General features: G+C 39.4%; 1 protein-coding gene across 1 annotated transcript in view; it reads right to left on the minus strand.

Annotated features, from left to right (window-relative positions):
- KCNT2 (potassium sodium-activated channel subfamily T member 2) overlaps positions 1-12,844 on the minus strand; it is a 295,119-nt gene that overhangs the window by 35,583 nt on the left and 246,692 nt on the right. The window contains exon 22 of the mRNA XM_070746341.1: positions 5,186-5,297. Within this exon, the coding sequence (XP_070602442.1) occupies positions 5,186-5,297 (112 nt within the window). The remainder of the gene's footprint in view (positions 1-5,185; positions 5,298-12,844) is intronic.

Here is a 12,844-nt window from a genome sequence, read left to right on the forward strand (position 1 = left end):
TTTTGCAATGTGTGTTCTGAGTCTGGTTTCAGTTTCTATGGCTGGGATACGTTTGAGGGCTGGTTTCCAGATGTCTGGTAGGTGGGAGGTATCATCCCGCTTGTTCATATTTTGGGGATGTTTTTCTATCTCGATGGCTTCCATGATTATTCTTTTGCTGTAGTGTTCTGTTTTGGAAATTAATTTGGTACTGTCAAAATCAATTTCATGTCCTGTAGTTTTGAAGTGTTGGAAAAGGGAGGAGGTTTTTTTCTTTTTTCCTTAATGCATTCTTATGTTCTGCAACACGTGCATTTACTCTCCTGTTAGTTTGTCCAATATATGTGGCTGGGCAGATTTTACACGGTATTTGACAAACTCCCTGGTTTTCTAGCTGGATATTGTCTTTGGGGTTTCTTAGGATGTTGGCTATTTTTTTATCTGTACCAAACGCTGTCTTGATGTTGTGTTTGCGGAGAATTTGCTGATTTTATCTGTGGTGCCTTTGATGTAAGGGAGGAGGGCGATGCCATTGTCCTGTTCTGTGTCTTGGTTCTTGGGGGGTGTCTCTTTTTGGATTAAGTTGGTGATTGCCTCTCTTTGGAATCCATTGGAAACTAATACATTTGTGAGACTGTGTAATTCAGGTTCCAGGTGGTCTTTGTCGGCTAGGCGTTAGGTTCTGGAAATGAGGGTCTTGGCTACGGAATTGATCTGTGCAGGGTGGTGGTGGGATTTTGCATTCAAGTAGCGGTTGGTGTGTGTCTTCTTCTGGTAGACGGTATGTCCTAGTGAGCCATTGGGTTTTTTGTAGATTAGGACATCCAGGAAGGGAAGTTTGTTGTTGGTTTCTATTTCCATGGTGAATTGTATTTTGGGGTGTAGGCTGTTGAGATGTGTGAGGAAGCTGTCCAGTTTTTCTTTCCCATGTGGCCAAATTACGAAGGTATCATCTACATATCTAAGCCAGAGTTTGGGTTTGGGTTCAGATTTGTCCAAGGCGTTGGTTTCAAAATATTCCATGTATAAGTTTGCGATGACGGGTGACAGGGGTGATCCCATGGGGGCTCCTTCTATCTGTTTGTATCTTTGTCCATTGTGGATGAAGTATGTATTCATCAGGCAGTGGTTGGTCAGATCTAAGATGTGCTTCGGGGGGTTGTATTTGTTTTGGATGGCTGTCAGGGCTTCTTTAATAGGCACTTGGGTGAAGAGAGATATGACATCGAAGCTTATGAGAAGGTCACTGGGTTGTAGGTTTTGTTCCTTTATGATTTCTATGAAGTGGAATGAGTTTTGTACATGAGACATGGTGGATTCTGCATAGGGCTGGAGTTGTTTGGCAAGAAATTTGGCAAGATTCTGTAGGGGTGAGCCTATGGAGCTGACTATGGGTCTGAGTGGTGTTCCTTCTTTGTGTATCTTGGGGAGGCCATAGAGCTTGGGGCATCTGGATGATTTTTCTCTGGGAATGATTCTTTGATGGATTTCTTCACTGATGGGGGAAGCTTTTATTTTGGATTTGGTGGTTTTTTCCAGGTAGGTGGTAGGATCTGTGCTTAGAGGTTTGTAAGCAGGGTCTTGGAGTAGGTTGGATAGCTTGTCTTGGTAGTCAGATGTGTTCATCACCACAGTGGCATTGCCTTTCTCTGCTGGGAGGATGATTATGTTATTGTCTTTCCTCAAGTTGGTGAGTGCTTTTTGTTCATCTTTATGTAAGTTGCTTCTGGCTGGAATGCTGGAGCAGAGGACATTGGTGACTTCGAGTCTGATTTTGTTGGCTTCATCTTGGTTGATTTTGGTTAGGGTGGCTTCAACTCCGCATATGATGTTTTCAGTGGGGATGCGTTTGGGGGCTGCAAAGTTGAATCCTTTGGAGAGGACGTTGGTTTCTGCTGTGGTGAGGGTCCTGTCCTATACACACACACACACACACACACACACACACACACACAGTGAATATATATATATATGTACATACTATATGTTCTATCCTGTGCCTATGCAGCTTGAGAATAAAGGAATCCATGCGCTGATATTTCAAATCAATCCTTTTATATATAAAATCTCATTTATACAATTCAAATTCATGCATGTGATTTCAGCTTCTCAGTGAGAGTCGTTAAAAATAAATAGTTCCGCGGCTAGGCTATTGCCAAAAATCAAAGCTAGTTTCAAATTCCTTCATGAGATAAGGAGTCTCCAGTTTCACAGACTTACTTTTACAGCTTCCCAGCATCTCTGAAGAAAAGGCACTTTTACTCCAAGGATTTTAACAGAAAAATAACAGTTGCCTAGTGTAACCTGGCTGAAATCTCAAACATCATCTACTCCATTGCAAAATGTTGAAATTCCACCTCGAATTACTCATATGCCATCTTTAAATACCTATAGGGAGTGGTCAACAATTCCCTAGAGTTACAACTACAGACTGCATCCTTTTCCCATACAAGTATTCTTGTCTTTTCCTTAGTCTTCTAAAGTGGGCATTTAGCAAAGGCCCTTGATCTTCCTCTTTCTCCTCTGACTCCACTGTCATTAGCATATCTCCCACCTCTGGTGGTCCTTCAGGTTTATCCAGGTCTATTTGTCCCCTCACTCTCACTCTCTGCATCAGCTGACAACACCACTGGCCCAGGGTACCAAGATGGGCCTGGCTCATCCTCCCCAAAATCTATCATTACCAGAATTGGACGAGGAGCACTCACAACAATATATGAATTAATGAAACATTTAGGTTTCATAATCAGCCAAAATATGTTACACACACGCACAGACACACACAAATCTTTCAGTCCTAATACACCCTTTACCTTTAATTTGTTGATTCATCAATAAGATAAGCAAGAAACTTAGTCATTATTTTCTAATATTTATACTAAAATCTATTTATTATTATTTTTCATTAATAGACTGGTCTAGCTTGTTAATTAAGGGTACAATAGCACTAATTAAGAGCAGAAGCCAGGATTATTTTTTTTAACAGTACTACTATTTATTTTCTCCAGTTGAAGACTCACTGGAGAAGAGCCTAATGCTGGGAACGATTGAGGAAGGGGACAGCAGAGAATAAGATGGCTGTATCAAGCCACTGAAGCAGTCAGTGTGAGCTTAAATGGACTCCAGGGGATGGTAGAGGACAGGAAGGCCTGGAGGAACATTGTAGGAAAGTTGTGATAGGTGAAACTCTCAACTAATAGCAACAACTATTTCAATTTATTGTTCATCTTTATATAGCTGCCGATCTCACAAACAATTGACACTGAGCAGCATACAACAAAGCTAAAAAACAGCGAATATTTATAAACAAGGGTATTATTACTATTATTAAACGCTCTAAAATTATATAAAGCATAAAGCTAAAAAGGAATTAATGGTATGAAAAGAACAGATATTAACAACAGTGAAGCCACCTCAATATTTCCTTGAGGTCCCCAGGCTTGATGGCACAACCATGTCTCGAAGGAGGAAACCGGCCTCACTTTGGAGATATGAATACTAGGAAGGATGGAGTATAATCCATAAAGCAGATGCCCAAACAGGGAACATTCACCACCTAGGACACTTCAGGCATAGCCCTACAGTTAGTGATATACCCTGTCTGCTGGATCTGGTGGGATGGCAGATGTAATTGAGAGAGGTGGTCCCTCAAAAAACCTAGTCTCATGCCATGTAGAACTTTAAAGGTCAAAACTGGGACCTTGAATTAGACTGGAAACTGACTGATAACAAATGCAGCTTACACAGCAGTTCATATAGAAACAATCTATGCTGCTGTATTCTGCACCTGATGAATCTTTCTGATACCCTACAAGGGCATCCTTCTATCTATGTGGTGACAATACCATTGTTAAAAGTTTGATTTATTAAACACAGAGAGAAAATTACTGCAATCAACTTAGCTAATGCAAGTGGAATTTGAAAGATTAGTTTTAGTTCCTAAAACTACGAAATTATGCTCATTTGTATTTCCATCCGCAGTGATCCAATAAGATTAATTTCTTAAAGGTCTAATTCTGGCACCATATAGAAAGTGTGTATCATTTGTTTTCCAGAATAAGGGAAGAATTTCTGTCTAGGGAATTGTACTGTATTACTGGCTTCTGCTGATTATGAACAGAATTCTTTCTTGTTAAGTAGCCACTTTGTCATAGTTAGCAGTGTAAGTGGCTAATTCTGCAACTTAAATCCTTTTGAACTACTGAATTTATAATTATAATCAGTGAAGGGCTACCAAACTTTTTACTACCACACTGTGAGGGTGGCTAATGCTGGACGCCCTACATTTCCTTTCAATATTTTTCAGTGAAATTGGGTGCTCTGGGGTGGAGCTCCACCCTGTCCAGGCAGTAGTCCACCCCTGATTATAATCAAGTTGTCTCCTGTTAGTGTTATTGTTAGTAAATCTCAGCATTACCTGTTTCATTTGCAACATTCAGGCTGTACTAGCATTACGATCAATTCTGCAAATTTTGCAGATCCTTTTCACTTTCTTTGTGAAAGGGACATGCACTTTTATGTATGTGGATAGTACTCATTGCTTCCACAAAGGTTTCTATAAAATAAGAATCATGTTATATCTCTCCTGATTATTTGCGGTATATTATGATTTAAAACAAATACAACAGAGGACAGTTTCAGCTGATCTTCCATTTTTGCTAGCTGTTTGACATTGACAATTGCTGTAATTGCTGTTGAAAAGTATTGCTCCATTTATTTTGACCTTTTCAGTTTTAGTTTAGTTATGCCTACTGCCTCTTTTGCAGTGGGCATGATATTCTGTGTATTCAAAATGGCAGAATTAATAATTAATAACTCAGCATGATGATAAGGATTAAAGGGTTCTCAGAAAAAAAGATGATGATTTTTACTAGGCCTAGTAGAGAATCCTGCAAATGTAATGCTATGACAATATTTGCCAATTGTTTTCTTACAATTTCATATTTGGGAAAGAAGTTAAAGGATCATTGTCAGCCACTTTTTTTTGGGGGGGTGTGTGTTTCCCATCAATCATTTTATTACATGATACAGCACTCTCTTGAATCATATTCCATATGTATTTCATAATTATATCAATAGTTTTAACGATTAGGCATAGGGCATTTTGAATGATCAGTTTCCAGAGCAAATTGAAAAAGACAACTATATCGGATCCAAGAATCAGTAAATTACATATATTTATTATAATGCAATTAAGCTTTCTTACCTTCTCCAATTTTGATAGAGCAAGAGAATAACAGTCTTTGGCCCTGAACTGCATGAATCTCATGTTGGCAGGATGAGTTAATTCAGTAATTATGCTCAGATTGGAGAACAACCTAAATATTTTACCAAGGAGATAATATAGTTATTCTTCTAATAATATCAGGTGGGTAAACATGGTGACATAATACAAATTAATACAATTACCCTCGAAGTATAATTATTTGCAAGGAAATGCTAGCTACAAAGATGAAAGAAATAAAAAAGAAAACAGGTTGAAAATAAGAAAGGGAAAAAAAGAGGAAAATATTCAATGCAAAGATGAATAAGTGAACAAAGATATTTCAAAAGTTCTACAGTTAGTGCAAAAAATGTAAAAAAAAATCTCTGAAATGAAACTCTCTATTATTTAGTTATTTGACCCTCCATCCATCATATTTTTCAGAGTATAAGACGCACCTTTTTACCCCCCAAAAAGATGGTGAAAACTTGGGTGCATCTTATACACCAAATGTAGCCCCCACCCCCCCACCCTTTGGCCTCTTGGCCTTCCCAGCAATTCCCCTCCTTGCAGCAAACAGAACAGAGCCTGTTAAGACAAGCAACTCATTATCAGCTTCCCAACTCTTAGCTGACTGAAGCTGCAAAGCAAGCCACTGCGAAAATGAAAGTTAAACTAAAGTGCATCTTTAGCTGCAAGGAGAGAAATTGGAAGCTTTTATTTTCTTGTGCTAATCAGTTACTGAATCTGGATGCAAGGTGGTAAGTAATAACTATAGCTTATTTGACTCCTATGACAATCATTAAGTGTTGTACCACATGATTCTTGACAAATGTATCATTTTCTTTTATGTACGCTGAGAGCATATGCACCAAGACAAATTCCTTGTGTGTGTCCAATCACACTTGGCCAATAAAATTCTATTCTATTCTATTCTATTCTATTCTATTCTATTCTATTCTATAGAATGTTCAAATTAGATTAATTTTTTAAAGATTGCTTTATTATTGTTCTAGACAACTTAACAAACTGAAGAAGCTTTTTTAAAATGAATGCTTGATCTGAAGAGGCTATTGTATTCTCTAAGTAATAGAGAATAATTTATATTCCCAGAAAGCCTCATTAGTTTTAAAGATCTATAAAATTATAATCTGAAATGTAACAGTATCCTGTTTTAGTATTAAGATAAGGCAACTGAGTTAAACCCAGACTTAGTCATGTTTGGAGTAGATCTATATAAATAATTGGGAGGAGTTAGTGTGATTATATTTAACAAAACTTTCTGCAATTAATATAATGTACAGTTCTCCAATATTTTGCTATTTCAATGGGTCATATATGCACACATACACAGAAATACACAGCAAACAGTGTATATAATCTGTGCTGTTTGGTAAATTGTTGGGAGGCAGAGGCCTTTTTCTTTGTTTTCTTCCCTCATAACTAAGGTGTGTCTTATACTCCGAGAAATATGGTTTCTTTCTTTCTTTCTTTCTTTCTTTCTTTCTTTCTCTCTTTCTTTCCATTTTTTTTTAGATATCCAAGGCACATTAATCTAAAAGATTTCTTCTGCCTCATGGAATTTCCAGCCATTATTACTAGATCTGTACTCTGAGAATTATGAGTAGATTTGTACACTATCTATAAAACATTTTATACCAGTTTTCTCTTAAACATTAGTCAGTGTAAATTGTACTTATTTGTTCCCTTTTATTGTATTTGCAACAAATTTATAATCCAATTTTTCATTTGTTATATCTCTGTGTCACATACCCATGACTCTGTATAAGTATTTCAAATTCTGTCATTTTACTTCTAAGCCCTGCTGGAAAGGCCACCTGTTGATGGAAGCTAACTAATTCCTATAATGGGATAAATGTCCTGCGGAGATTCAGAGGAATCATTCCATTTAACTAAAAATATATAACATGTATTAACACAGATAAATACTTTATTAGTAAATTGTGTAACAATGATGAATAACTTGTTTCCAGTAATTTAATTTAATTTATTTGATTTATATGCTGCCCAATCCCATAGGACTCAGTAAACTGCAAACAACAATAAAAATACAGAGGACCCTTTTTATATTATATAAAAATACTGTATATAAATATATATATAAGTTCTTCTGCATTTTATTATATATATGTGTGTGTGTGTGTGTGTGTGTATGATGTATGTAGATATGTATGTATGTATGTATGTAGGTAGGTAGGTATGCATGTATATGTGCGTGTGTGTGTGTACGTGTGCGTGTATGCATGTGTGTGTGTCTGCTTATATATATTCTTAATTATGAACACTGAAAATCAACATAATGAAAAAAATGAAAGGAATAACCCAGGCATTCAATGCAGCATTCTTAAAACACAAATCATATTTGTGTAATTATTAATGGTAACAATAACAATAATGAGGCCACCTGCACCTTGTTTCTGCAAAAAATAAAAGCTATAAAATAAAGCCAACTAGTCTCTACCACACTAATTCAGTGTAATTGCAATAAATACATTGTATTTTATTAGTCAAGACTGCACTCTTGTGGATTTTAAAAGTAGAACATGGCCGGATTTTGCAAGTATCCTATATAAAAGAGCAAGAAAAGTTAGTATCAGATCATCTGCCTAGTTACAGATATATTTGAAGAAGCAAATGGTTAATATGTTTGAAAATGGGAATGGAATGGAATTATTTACATACTTACTTGGGAGTAAATTTGCTGGGCCCAAACACATTTCAAAATACAATGTAACATGTGAAAGGTAAGTAACCTAATTGTTATGCGTTGATGCTGTATATAACTTTGTTCATATGAGTAAGTGAATCTACCTTTAGCTAGTTAATAAGGTGCCCTCTTAGTTAATTATGATTACTGCTGATTATCTTAATTTATTTTATAACGGTTATACAGGGTTGGGTTCCCTACTGGTTCGCATTGTGACGGAAGTGCATGTTTTGTGCACCTGTGTGTAATGAGCAAGCACCCCCAATCACATCGTGTAAATGACCCTCTGCACTGGCAAACCGTGGCAACCGGAGAACTTGTTCGGGGGTGTGGACAGCCAGATATTACTACCGTTTCGGCAAGTGGGTTCAAATTTCCACCACCAGTACAGGCTAACTGTTAAATATTCATGAAGAAGGTTCCAGAGTTCAAAATCTGCATGGAGCCTCCTGAGCCATCCTGATTGGTTGCTTCATTTGGCGGGAGACTTGTTACCATGTCAGAAAGAGGCACTTTCTTTTGAGCGATTTTAACTGTAACCCGTTTGCGTTAATCCTGTCAGCTGTAGCCGAATAAACAACTGCTAATTTTACCCGTTAACCCTCCAAGTATTTTTCACTACCCACTCTGAACCGGCAGCAACCCATCACTGCAGTTATATGGGCAACCAAATTGCAAGACAAAATCCAATCTTTGAGCAGCACACAATCAAATATTGAACTATTTTTAGTCATAGTTTCAAGCTGTTGCAGTTTATGTAATCTCTTTGATCCCATTCATCTTTCTTACTGAATTTCAATCTTGTCTTTTACTTCCTCAATCTTTTGTGTGTGTGTGTGTGTGTGTGAGAGAGAGAGAGAGAGAGAGAGAGAGGAGAGAGAGAGAGAACTGGAGCCAAGTGCCCAATAAATGTAAATAAATAAGCAAAATATATAATGATCTGCTTTTACTATATTCCCAAAGTACATGAGTTTCTGCATGCTGATAATTGTTTCAAGGAAGAAGTCAGCCTTAATGTGATCTCAGACATTGATTATTTTTCAGTCTATGGTTCTCACTAACTATCCCAAAATCCATAATACCTTATTTCTCTCACCCTTTCACAGCTCTACCTTACAACTGGAAAATACAGTACTTTACTTAATTGCTTAGATCTTTGTTATCAATGAAATTCTCTCATTCTTCATAATACAGTGATCCCTCGAGTTTCGCGATCTCGATCTTTGCGAAACGCTATATCGCGATTTTTCCACCTGATGACGTCACTCTCTTCCTTCCTTTCTCATCTTTCTTTCTCTTTCTCTTTCTCTATCTTGCTTCTTCCTCTCTCACACTCTCTTCCTCCCTCTCTCATCTCTTTCCTTCTCTCTCTTTCTCTATCTCTCCCCCTCTTGCTGGCGGGTGGCGGGCGGGGCGAGCGGGGGCATCAGCGAGGAGCCGGGGTTTCCCCTTTGCGTGGGCGGCTCGGAAACCCCGATCTTCGTCTGCTCGCTGCTACTGCGCCGAGCAGATCAGCTGCTGGCCGGCCGAAGGAACCTTCCCTGGGTCTTCCCCCTCTTGCTGGCGGGCAGGCGAGCGGCGGGCATCAGCGAGGAGCCGGGGTTTCCCCTTTGCGTGGGCGGCCGGGAAGACCCAGGGAAGGTTCCTTCGGCCGCCCAGCAGCTGATCTGCTCGGTAGCGCAGCAGCAGCAAGGAGCCGAATCGGGGTTTCCCCGCACGCAAAGGGGAAACCCCGATTCGGCTCCTCGCTGCTGCTGCGCTACCGAGCAGATCAGCTGCTGGGCGGCCGAAGGAACCTTCCCTGGGTCTTCCCGGCCGCCCACGCAAAGGGGAAACCCCGGCTCCTCGCTGATGCCCGCCGCTCGCCCACCCGCCAGCAAGAGGGGGAAGACCCAGGGAAGGTTCCTTCGGCCGCCCAGCAGCTGATCTGCTCGGTAGCGCAGCAGCAGCGAGGAGCCGAATCGGGTTTCCCCTTTGCGTGGGCGGCGGGGTACGCAAACTCCACCATCTATGCATGCGCGGCCATAGAAAAAAAGGGCACGCATGCGCAGATGGTGTTTTTACTTCCGCAACCCTACATCCCGAAAAATTGATTATCGCGAGGGGTCTTGGAACGGAATAGAGGGATCACTGTATTTTTTAAATTTGTCATTTTTAGAATTAATTTTCTTTTTAAAATGTGTATTCTTCAATCTCAGTTCCTCTCCTTGAGGCTGGGAGTTGAGGATTCTGTACAGTGTTCAATCTATTACTAGCACTTCACTTTCTGGATAGACAGATCTCATGTTGTTCTTGGGATCCGATGGAGTTACTTTCTCAGCTTAGGAATCCCAGCCGCAGATGCTCCTACTGGCCACACTGACATTATTATAAGATTATCCTACATCTTACTTTTAATTATATAGTTTTTTAAAATTAAACTGACAGCAATTAATGCCAAGATGGAATAAATAAACTGCTCAAAGTACAGGAAGTTTGCAGCACTCTTTAAAATAATACGTTTATCTTTTTTTATTAATGATGCATATTAAATTATTTTGACATCTACATAAGTTTGCCAATATGTTATTTCTAAGCTATTAAAAACTGAACTTTTTAGTATTCAAATCTGTAAAACTATTCTGCATATTAAGATTCCATCTTTCTCTTTTGATGTTGGCAAGATCCTTATACTTCAAGCATTAAAATTGCTAATACAGTGATACTTCATCTTACGAACCGCTCATCATACGAACTTTTCGAGATAAGAACATGGGGTTTAAGATTTCTTTACCTCTTCTTCTGAACTATTTTCACCTTACGAACCCCCCGCCGCCGCTGGGATGCTGTCTCCAGACTTCCGTTGCCAGCCGAAGTGCCCGTTTTCACATTGGTGGGATTCCCCATGAGGCTCCCCTCCATGGGAAATCCCACCTCCGGATTTTTGTGATGCTTCAGAGGAATCCCAGCAGGGAATCCCACCAGCACGAAAACATGCTTCGGCTAGCAACGGAAGTCCGGAGGTGGGGTTTCCCAGCGAGGGAAGCCTCAGTGAAATTGCAGCATCGCAAATGCTGCGATTTTGCTGAGGCTTCCCTCGCTGGGAAACCCCACCTCCGCACTTCCATTGCCAGCGAAGTGCCTGTTTTTGTGATGCTGGGATTCCCCTGCTGGGATTCCTCTGCAGCATCGCAAAAAAGTGGAAGTCCAGAGGTGGGGTTTCACATGGAGGGGAGACTCAGGGGAATCCCACCAGTGCGAAAACGGGTGCTTTGGCTGGCAAAAGGGATGAATTTTGGGCTTACATGCATTAATCGCTTTTCCATTGATTCCTATGGGAAACATTGTTTCATCTTACGAACTTTTCACCTTACGAACCTCGTCCTGGAACCAATTAAGTTTGGAAGACAAGGTATCACTGCATTTGTTTTTCTAACAGTAGTTTTTCTTTTCTTTCTACAAGGAAAATCCCTACTTTTTTCTACATTTTGTGTAGATGCCAGTACACGTAGAAAGACTGCCATCTAGTGATCCTATGCTATAGTTAAAGAGTAGGAATAATCCAAACTCTTACAATTTCCATTACAAAGTAATCAAGCCTGCAAATGTTTTTACATTAAGGATATGTAACTTTTATTAGCTACTCAAGTACCTTTTTTAAATTGTGAAAGTAAGCTTTAAATTACATTTTACAGTATCTGTTGGATATTTCTCTAGTGATGTGAAAATTAGTGTTAAATTAAGAAGAAAAAGAGAGAATTGAACTGAGAATAACTGCAAATAAAGTGCTAGAACGCTTTCCACCCTCCCCCCTTAGGGTTGAAAAAAATAGAGGTGAAGTAATTATGGACACTATAATATGAAAGCAAACATTTTTACTTCTATTAACATTCAGATTCCGTGATAAGTGTTTTTATCACTATTAATATTCTAAGTCACAGATGAAGAGACCAGGCTTAAGTCATGCCTCATAAATCTGGCTACTTTTGAGAACAAGTTTCCAGAGTAGAATCTTTTTTTCTATTTTTTTTTTAATCAAAGAATCTGAAGACAATTTTGCTGGATGCTTAGAGGCTGTGTGAATAAAGTAGGTGGAAGTAAATGCTAATGGAGAAAGCAGCCCCCAGATGAAAGGCCTTATTAATAAGAATGCAGGACAAGAAAAAAAAAGATGCACAGTCTAGTGTACTAGAGAAGACCTGGGCATTTTATGGATCATACACTGCATCCAGCCTGTGAGCTGTCCCAGTCTGGTCCACAGGGTTGGCAGTGTTGGTGTTGGGGCATCAGTGGAGTGGTATTGATGGAGGGGAAGGGGTCTAACACCATTGTATAGACCCAACCATACTGGAAGAAAGGCCTCCAAAACTGCTCTTGGGGAAATGTATCTATGGAGATGAAAGATGAATACTCTGAAAGACCTACTGTATTTCTTTGGGAGTTGCTATCCTTCTCTACAAATGATGATGGAGCTCATTTTCCCCAAACAAGTAATGTCCCCCTAAAACAAAGTGACTGGGTAAATTATCTTGGATATGGTAAGAGTGAAGAAAGAGCTAAATGTCACCTCCCTTACTCCTTTTTTAAAAAAAACAATCCTGTAATCCCTTAATTTGAGGTAGAGTTGGCAAGTGGATGCAGCTGGCTGAATACCCTTCCTGACTCCACACAAAGTCATTTTTTGCACCATAAGAGAGAAACAGCTGCTGCTACCTAGGATTGAACTCTCAATCTTCCAAGTAAGAGGCAGGTGCCATCACCACTAGGCCACCACACTGCTCATGTCACCTCTTACTATCAGGATATAATCATCAATATGGACTCTCACATGTTCTTGGACAGATTTAGTCTTTGTCATTCTCCAAACGTAATCTCATGTTCTCCAAAGGTACCCTAGAACCAAGAGCTATCCTGAAACCTTATTCTCTTATAGTCCCCCCCACCTATACGTTCTA

The sequence above is a fragment of the Erythrolamprus reginae genome, chromosome 3 (assembly GCF_031021105.1).
Source record: "Erythrolamprus reginae isolate rEryReg1 chromosome 3, rEryReg1.hap1, whole genome shotgun sequence".
Classification (NCBI taxonomy): Eukaryota; Metazoa; Chordata; class Lepidosauria; order Squamata; family Dipsadidae; genus Erythrolamprus; species Erythrolamprus reginae.